General features: G+C 27.9%; 2 protein-coding genes across 2 annotated transcripts in view; one reads left to right on the top strand and one right to left on the bottom strand.

Annotated features, from left to right (window-relative positions):
• The window catches only part of LOC101507405 (protein BASIC PENTACYSTEINE6), a 4,291-nt gene extending 2,072 nt beyond the window's left edge, over positions 1 to 2,219 (bottom strand). The window contains exons 1-4 of the mRNA XM_073367846.1: positions 2,083 to 2,219; positions 537 to 603; positions 248 to 402; positions 2 to 108 (exon numbers count right to left, since the gene is read on the bottom strand). Of these exons, the coding sequence (XP_073223947.1) occupies positions 2 to 108; positions 248 to 307 (167 nt within the window). The 5' untranslated portion in view covers positions 308 to 402; positions 537 to 603; positions 2,083 to 2,219. The remainder of the gene's footprint in view (position 1; positions 109 to 247; positions 403 to 536; positions 604 to 2,082) is intronic.
• Positions 2,220 to 6,462: 4,243 nt separating this feature from the next.
• Positions 6,463 to 7,587, top strand: LOC101507715 (histone H3.3). The gene is made up of 4 exons (XM_004499173.4): positions 6,463 to 6,752; positions 6,841 to 6,917; positions 7,007 to 7,097; positions 7,188 to 7,587. The coding sequence occupies exons 1-4, from the start codon at positions 6,681 to 6,683 to the stop codon at positions 7,356 to 7,358; spliced, it is 411 nt and encodes a 136-aa protein (XP_004499230.1). The 5' UTR covers positions 6,463 to 6,680; the 3' UTR covers positions 7,359 to 7,587.
• The last annotated feature ends 2,365 nt before the right edge of the window (positions 7,588 to 9,952 follow it).

The raw sequence follows: 9,952 nt of genomic DNA, 5'->3' as shown, positions 1-9,952 counted from the left end.
TGCTGCCTTTTTCTCGGAAAGGGCCAGATTTCTTTCTTGAATGGCTTGATCTCGTTCAGCCATGATTGCCATAATCTGCTTCATGGAAGGCTGATGTTGCATCAACCACTGCAACAACAATTTTGACAACAATATTAGTAGAGAAAGCACCTTTCTTAGGGCTTACATGCAGCATTTTTAACAATTGTTATGATCATGCAAACTTAAAGTTACTTCTGAGTGTTAGCAGAGATGTATATCTATATACCTGCCCCTGAGCAGATTTATATTGATCTGCTTTGTGCCTTGCATTTTCACGGTCGTCCATCAGAATTAACAAATGGCAGTAAAGCTAAAGATTGAGTATAGGCCTCTTCAGCCCACATCCAACTTGGTTAATCAAGCAATAATTCGCTAGAAGTCCTGAATATTAATTAAGGAACTAATCATATTTTATATTGACATAATTAGAGAACCACTTTAGGCTGGGAGTGTGGAAGAAATTCTTCTACCAACAACTCTAACAAAGAATTGAGGTGGAAAAGGTTAGTGCATACCATACTTATACATAGAGGCTATGCACCCAGTGACTGAATCAGAAACAATTCTTGAACAAAATTATACCTGCAGAACAATATGATTTGAGTTGGTCTACAATGAAATACAATATTCCCAAAATTGCAATTAATGCCAGCTATAATAAAAAAACTCACATTTAAAGGCTCGATAACTATCTTTGATGAAAGAAAAATAGGAAATAAGGAGATCACCAATAATTGTGCACCAAAAACACTGGCAGTTTGAAAATGAGGACAATTTACTAACTACCATCAAGAATCAATAACACATTTATTGAAGCAAAAAATGCATTAAAGTTCAGCAGTTACTACGGCAAGTCAGTAACAATAATAGAGACAATCAGAGTCCATGACATCATCTTGACTATTAAGCATTTATAAATTTGATTTCAAAACATCCATGCAAACAGTTATGTTCAAACGATACGAAGAGGGCAGAGATAAAGCGTAATAGCATACTAGAAAATTAAAGCAATAGCGCTCGTGGGGTAAAGGGATCCTTGCTTAATGCAAACATGCTGAAGTGCTTAAGCTTGGCACAAAATACCAGGAAAAGCATTGCATATACGAGGAGAATAAACAACAATATGACTAGCACTCTTTTTTAGTTCACTTCCAATTACACAGCACTCATAGGAAAGAGGGTTTCAACTTTCAAGTACATTGTTTCGTAGCTTAGTATCAGATTCCACCCAAGGTCAATAAGTTCACAATCTTAACAGTCAGTCAATGATAGTTGACCTAGTCTTCGCAATAAGCTTCATCTAATAAACATCAAACAACAACTATAAACATGCACACACACAAAAATAGCAAACTAATAACCTCAATGTTCATGTGGAAAAACAAAACAAAAAACAAATGAAAAATGCCAAACATTAATAGTTCTTGAATTTAAAACACGAAAACTAACAAAATTCCTTTAATAACTAAAAGGGGCAATCCTATAAAAACTAAAGGTGGCAAAAGAAGAAGAAGAAACTCATGGTTCTGAATTTGTGGTCTTACTAGTTTCATCCAATCTAAAAGGGAATTTGAAAAAGCTAACCTTAATAGATAATTGAATATCCATAGCTAAAGATGACAAAGCAAAATTGGTGATAAATTCCCTAAATCTTAGTATTATAACTATACTCTCTCTCTCTCTCTCTCACACACATTTCAACTGGGAAGGTCAACATATAGAATTCGAAGCAAAAACACATTGCAACTATTTTCTCACATTCAACAACAACGAAAACCCTCCGATCTCAAGTACAGTCAAAACCCCAAATTTTCGATATCAACAAAGAGATTCTCAAACATCGCATCTAAAAAACTAAAAGCTAAAATGGAAATTAAACAAAAAAATAACAATTCAAAAAACTAACGGTGCAGTTTGAACATTGATTGCAGAAAATTGAAAATCGAAACTAGTAAGTAAAAACCAAAAATGCTTACAAGAGGAATGAAATAGAAAAAATAAGAATAATCGCAGTAGAAGAAGTTAGTGAGAGAATGAACAGTAGAATGAGATGATGCTTACGAGAGAAATAAAATTGAAGATAGAGTGAAACGAAGAAGATGAGTAAGCAACAAACTGAAAACCCTAATCTCCGCAGCAGAAAAATCAATAATGTTTTTAGTTTCGTATTCTTTTTACCTATGCTGTTTTCTTGTCTTGTTTCTCACTTGGGTTTTTGTTTTTCTTTGAATTGTGACTTGTGTCTGAAAAACAATTAATTGATAAATAAAAAGTGTAAAGTATAAAGGCATATTATAGTAAACTTCGAATTGTGTTTTTTTTTTTAGAAACTCTGAAAATAATTTGATAAAAAGAAACTCTCAATTTTAATTATTTTAATTCTCTAGTTTTTAGAAGAATTGAACTCTAATAGTTCAAAATTTGGTCAAAAATTAAGCAAAATTTAGTCAATAAATGTCCAAGTTAAAATTTAAATTTGAATTCTTTTAAATGATTTTTCTTTGACTATAATTTTTTAATCACTTAAATCATTAAAAATTGATTATTAAAATTATTTTGTTGATGTATGATTGATCTTTAAAAAAATGAATAAAAAATCTATAAATTAAAATCCAAAATTATAAATTTTAGGTATTATTTTAGTCTAAATTTTATTATATACTTTCAAATATTTTAAAAGAATATTTATCTTTTAAAAATGTACACTAAAAAATAATTTTTGAAATTTGTCGTGTTAGTGTCTTATTAGTCCTTGTGAGCTTTAATTTATAAAAAAAAATAATCTAATTTAAATATGTAACTTTATAGATATTTTTCAAAGGCAACAGAGATTTATATAACCAAAGACAAAGTGTGTAAATACAAGTTGATGCTTTCTAATTAAAAACAATGGATTATGAATTGGAAGTGAAAACAATGGATTATAAGTAATGACGTTTGTGGAGGCATTGTTATTGGAGAGTGTTTTTCTTTTTTTACTAAATTCGTTAATATTGAATTGGCTAAACCATACAATTATAAATGTCATAATATTGCCAATATTTATATTGTGTGTGCTTTTTCTCTATATATATTATGTGGTTTTGATTTAAACTCTTTATACGAGATGAATCATTTGCTACAAGTACAACAATGAAGTGCAAGCTTAAGACAATGTGAATGGTGATAAAATTATGTTTCCATTATGAGTTGTTTGATGGTACTATTGGGGATATTTTTATATGGCTTATCGATCATATGTGATTATGGTGACTTCTTTATATTCTCAGCATTATTTATGTTTTGTTTTGTTATTATTATTTTTTTTTATTTGAATAAACTATTAGGTTAAGTTTTTATCTCATGTAAAATCAATCAATCAACGTCAACAGGTTACGAAATGTCGTAAATTCAAAAAATGCAAAGATAATGAAACTAGGATATTCTTGATAAGGTCGAAGGTAAAGTTTTCTATGATCAATATCTTTCTAGTTCACAAAGATATAATACTTTATCATTTTCATATACCACATTAGGAGGTTATAAAACCACACTTTAAACATATTGGTTGGACGTAAGTCCGTTTCACCACATCATAAGATTTGATGATATCAAACTTTATAACAATTTATCTTTTTATTTTGCACTTTTGGCCACACAAAAAAAAAGTGGTGGCAAGACATTAAATGTGTGACGAGTTCAAAACTACATTATGAAACTTTAAAAAAATTCAAAATTATTTTTCATTGGGACGCGAATACAAAAATATTTCCAAACATATATTTTATACGACGAATAACTCATTTTAGTTACAAGAGTCTTATTGATAATTGATATACATTTAACAAAATAATTTCAAAAGTAATAAAAGTTTTACTGTAGCTTCTTAAACATACAACTTATTTGTAAATTACTTTACACCAATATGTTGTGTAAGGGATCAATGGCGGATCTTGCACATAATATTATGGAGAATGATAAACATTAACTAAAATTTTATAATTGAAATTCATAAAAATGTTTTATCAAATATTCAACATGACATCAATACAACATAAAAATATAATTTGTGAAAAAATACATTTACAAATTAACTAAAACAATATAATATGAGAAATGAGTTTTATCATACTGTTTATGAATTAATTAAAGCAATTCACAATTAACAAATAATATCACATTATATCATATATAAACTGTTAACATGTAAAAATTTATTATAATTTGTTAATAGGTAGTAGTTGTATTGCTAATTAGGATGTTAGAGTTTGTCTGTTCAATATTAGTTAGTTTATCATTCGAATTATGTAGTTTATTTGTATAGGATTTAGAGTTTAGAGTTTTTAATTTGATTATATTTTATCAGTATAAATTTTAACAAAATGTCTACCTCGTTTATCTCTTCAATCGCGTAATTTTTAATACGATATTAGTGACTTAGTAGTGATTTAAGAGAAATTGAATAGTCTCTGTTATATTGTGATAAAAAATAAGAAGAATGTTATACACTGACAAAAACCATTAACAAATATAAGAAGCAAATTGATATAGTATTAGGATAAAGACCGAAAAGCGACGATGACGATTGACTGCAGATAATAGTTGAAATTTATGAACAAATATATTTTCAAATTTTAATTCTAATAAGTTATTTATTGTCATCATTTGAATCAATTTGAACATAGTACAAGAATTATAGTTAAAAGTTAAATAGTATTCTTTATTTATATCTATATTTGGAGATATTTAGTTTGGTTGTCGGATATTCCTATTTTAGTCCAATAAAAAAATACAAAATATTCTAAAAGAGTTAAGTGGACCTAACCCATTAGATTAACGAGTGAGATGAAAAGTTTAAGAAGACAGGGGAAAACAATCTAAAGTGAGAAATAAGAAAAGTAAGGAAGAACAATAAATGAGAGAAGAAATGGAGGGACACTATTAAATTTGAAGATATTTTAGTAACTTAATATTATTATTTTAATAATTTATCATTATTATTTATAAAAAAAATATAAAGGATGCTGTGACATTTGCAGAGTCTCGAGAATATTTGTCGTCGTAAGAGATTATATATATTTTTCTAAAGAGTAATGACATTTGATCACATTTTTAAACACAAATACAAACATAAATAGAGTGACCTTCCATACAATCTATCTCTTCGTTTAATTTCCCTCTTTTTATTTTTTTACTTTCCTCCTTTTTATCTCTCTTTTTTCATTTTTTTTTATATTCCTAAAAATAAACCTCACACATTCATCTTCTCTTTCTTCCATAATTCCTCCTTCTTCCTTTTATTTACTGATTTTAATTAAAAAATTTATGAAGCAACATTATCTCCCTACTTGCAATGTAACTTTTCATTTCATTCTTTTCCACAACGTTGAGTTTCAAATTCTGTATTTCGTAAACCTAGTTAATGACTTAAAACAAAATATAAATCTGGTTAATGACATAAAACAATATGTTTAATTCATTTCACAACTTGGTTAATAGATTTGAATAGAAAGTTTTGTCATTCTAATCAAACAATATAATCTGGTTAATGGCTTTACGAAACATGGTTAATATTGTGAACAACTTGGTTAATAAATTTGAACTGAAAATTTGAGCATTCTAATCAAACAAAATATAAATTTGATTAATGACTTAAAATAATATAATTAATTCATTGGAAAACTTGGTTAATGGATTTGAACATAAAATTTTGTAATTCTAATCAAACAATATAAATCTAGATATTAAATAAAGAGAGAGATTTTGTTGAAAAATGTATTCAAATATCATTGCTCTTTTCTAAATCAAACTATCAATTTTTAACTATATTTACAGAAAATAAAATGAGGTGATAAAATAATGAATTTTTAATAGTATAAAGTGATATATGATTTACATTGCATGACCTTTAAATATAATCAACACATTTTTTATTATACCTAAAAAATTGTAACATCTGTTTATTATAAATAAGCAAATACTTATATCACATATATAAATAAAAATTAATCAAACAAATTAATATATTTAATTTAGAATTTAAATTAAACATATTTAAATTTTTTTAATCTATTTTTATTTATACTCCAGAACGGATTAATATATTTTTTAAGAACACCTTAGAGTTAAATGGTTCAGAGAGACACCTCTTACACATGGCTGTCTATATTGATGAAAGATTATCCATTCATCAACCCAAAGTCCAATGAAAAGAATTAATCCATCGACAAAAGTCCAATATTAACGCAATCAGAATTATTTTTATTTTGTTCTCGATAAAAAAACATTTTCATATAATAAAATAAAATAAAAATATGTGTTGATTAGGATTGCGTAAATTTGATCAGTAAAGTATAGAACAAACGGCAATGCAGTCACGAAAGAAACACAAATTGTCCACGCTGGCAATCCGCGCCTCTAGCAAACAACCAATAAGAAACAATCACGCGGATTAAGATTAATATTCCTAATTAAAAAAGACCTTATTTCCGTTGAAGTATTCAAAGTCCACGGTGTCTCTCACCCCAATTAACCGACTTAATCATCATTATTTAACGCGTATATAAAAAGGTTCTATTCATCTCAAATCTATCACACAGAGTTTGTTGCAAAAACAGTTTACAAACATAAACACAATTCAATCTTCTTCACTTTCGTCTCTCTCTCTTTTTCCCTAATCAATGGCTCGTACTAAGCAAACCGCTCGCAAGTCCACCGGTGGTAAGGCTCCAAGGAAGCAACTCGCCACCAAGGTTAGTATCGTAATTATTCCTCTCCGTTTGGATTATTTTTTCTTTTAATTATTCGATTTTTTATTGATTCACTTCGGTATTTGATTAGGCTGCAAGAAAATCTGCACCTACAACCGGCGGAGTCAAGAAGCCCCATCGTTATCGTCCTGGAACCGTTGCTCTCCGGTAATTCATTCGAAACCCTAATTTTTCATATAATGATTATAATTTTTAGGTTTTTGGTGTGTTGAATTTTCTTTTGATGCGATTTTCAGTGAGATCCGTAAGTATCAGAAGAGTACTGAGCTTTTGATCCGTAAGCTTCCATTCCAGCGTCTTGTTCGTGAAATCGCTCAAGATTTCAAGGTATGCGTCTCAATCGAAAATTGATTTTCGTTTTCTTTGTAATTTATTTGAAATTGAATATATTAATTGAATTTGTTTGTTTGGTTGTAGACGGATCTGAGATTCCAGAGCCATGCGGTTCTTGCTCTTCAGGAAGCAGCAGAAGCATATCTCGTGGGATTGTTTGAGGACACTAACTTGTGCGCAATTCATGCTAAGAGGGTTACCATTATGCCAAAGGACATTCAACTTGCACGCCGTATCCGTGGTGAACGTGCTTAGGGTTATGGAGAATTTAGTATTATGAAAAATGTTTATTAGGTTTTAATTAGTTAAGTTTCTTATATGGGATGTATAGTTCTGGATTATAAGGTTCATTATAAATCCAAAATGAATTTTTTTTTGTCGACAAGTTGTTATGTAATTGGTTAATTGCATTGAAACCTTTGTAACAATGATTCTTATTTTTACTTTTGCTTCCCGATATGATATCTGATTTTATGTTGGATTATTGGTCTCGTGTTTTTTGTTCTAAATTCAACTGAATGTGTGTTTTGAATGTTTGTTGTATTGGTAAAATCAAGCGAATCATGATGAGGGCAACGGCTGTGTTTATTAGGCTTTATTTGAATGTCTTCAAAGATCAATTTGTACTCGGTTAGGATGGTGATTATCTAGTTTCTTATGTTCCTAGTGATTTCGATTCTGCTATTATTCTAGTTTCATATGTTCCGTGTTGATTAACTAGCCAATTTGCTTTGATTTATGTTCTCATCAATTGTATTGTAAACAAGCATTTTTACTCTTGGTAAGTCGATTGGTAAGTGAAGAATACGCGAAGTTCCAAAACCACTGCTAGTGTATCGATTTTCACCTTTCATAACCGAACCTTTAGAGGGATAAATATCCTATTGATTACAAAACGGATCCAATACTGAATTACGCATCCATATATAATCTCATAAGAATCTGTACTCTGACCTGTCATCTTCTCTTTGTCCCTCTTACTGTTAAATTATTAGAGAGAAATTATATTATGGAATAACTAATTTTAGTTATTGGTAAATTTTTTGTTATTTTAAATGTAAAGTATAATAGTATAATGAAAATCTCATTTACCACTATGGAAGTCACAAATGATATTAATATCCCTCTAATTTTAAAAGAACACCTACCTCCCTTATACTAAAAAAAGTAGTGCTATTTACAATTTTGAAATATGTAGTTGTGTGTTTTTACAAATAAGTGTTAGTGCCATTTAAATAAATGCAATTTCTACTATTTTAAAAATTGTTGAATATAACAATCATTCAAGGATTATATAAAAAACAATTAAAATTATGAAAAATCATGAATGATATTCATTTTAAATAAAAATTCATATTAAAAATTGTACACAATTTAAATGAAGCAATTAAAATAAGACTAGTGACTGGCAAGTAAATTCCATATAATCCCAAGATTTCGTATTGTACTTGAGCTTTCTTCATTGCATTGTGTGTTTGGGAACCATTTCGGTACCACCCTAATCTCACAAATACCCAACAAATCTTAGGAGGAAGAGACGATGTGTCATCCGTTGTACGGGTTTTGTTTTCTATGCGTGAGATTTATGTTTCTATAAGTAAAAGCAGATTATAGTTTTGTTTTCTGTCTGTAAAAGTAGATTAAGATAAAAAATAATCAGTTGTCACAATAAAGTACATTGTGACAACTAATCCTATAACAAGTATTAAAAACAAGTCGTTCTGCATAGATAGTCGGATCGATAAATTAAGTATATTTTGATTGCAAATTGGAAAACTGACATTACCATTACCATTAAATTTTAATTTCTATACATTGATAATGTAAACAGAAATTTATACTGCCAAATAATTTATAATATTAATCAAATGTTAATTTGTTAATAATAATAGTTATTTCTAAATTATAGAAATTGTTGGTCCAGACTAATAATATTTGACTTTAGTGATATAGTTATTTCTAAACTATAAACATTGTCGATCCAAATATATCGATGGTATATAATTTGTTACAATGTGTACGAAAATTAAACCTTACTATTAATTTACTAACATTTGTCCATAAAATACACGCGTCTCAACTTTTTGCACTTCATTTCTTAAATTTCAGAGATAAATTTGATGAAACATTGATTAGAACAAGTAGTAAATTGTTCAACAAGTGTGAAAGTATTGTCCTTAAAATAGATTGATGGGATTTTAGATTTAAATATAGATTTAGAGTTGCATATAAATGCCAATGGGTAGAGTTTGAATAGGGTACTATAGTACCCGTCCCTATATCCGCGATTTAAAAAAATACCCATACTCGTGTCCCTATCCTCCTCTTGAGTATCAACTTACTCATACTCTTACTTAAGTGACGGTACCTATACCCATTACCCACACTTTAATTAAAAAAAATTGATAAATAAATAATGTTATTGTGATTAAATTTAAAAATTATTTAAATATCTTAAATCTAATTATAAAATATTATAAACCAAAATATGTTTTATTTCAAAATATTTCAATTGAACACTAGTTACAATACATATTTAAATATTCATAATAATATTTTATAAAGCTGATGACAATATTATCTTAGATAATTAATACAAAGTTGGAAATATAATTATAAAATCACGATTAATAGATATAACTATTAATTATAGAATTACAATTATTTACCTATTTATCATAATCAAATTCTTAAAAAAATTTAAAACATTTATGTTTCAATTATAAATATTGTAATGGTCCAATGATATTAATAGATGTTAAAACATAAAAAAAAACAATTAATTAAATTATATACTAATATAATAAATAAATAACTAAATAAATAATATATCTATATAAATGCAAATA

This window comes from Cicer arietinum, chromosome 4 (assembly GCF_000331145.2).
Source record: "Cicer arietinum cultivar CDC Frontier isolate Library 1 chromosome 4, Cicar.CDCFrontier_v2.0, whole genome shotgun sequence".
Lineage (NCBI taxonomy): Eukaryota > Viridiplantae > Streptophyta > Magnoliopsida > Fabales > Fabaceae > Cicer > Cicer arietinum.
The sequence above is the reverse complement of the archived record's forward strand: the minus strand, read 5'-3'. Positions and strand labels throughout refer to the sequence as shown.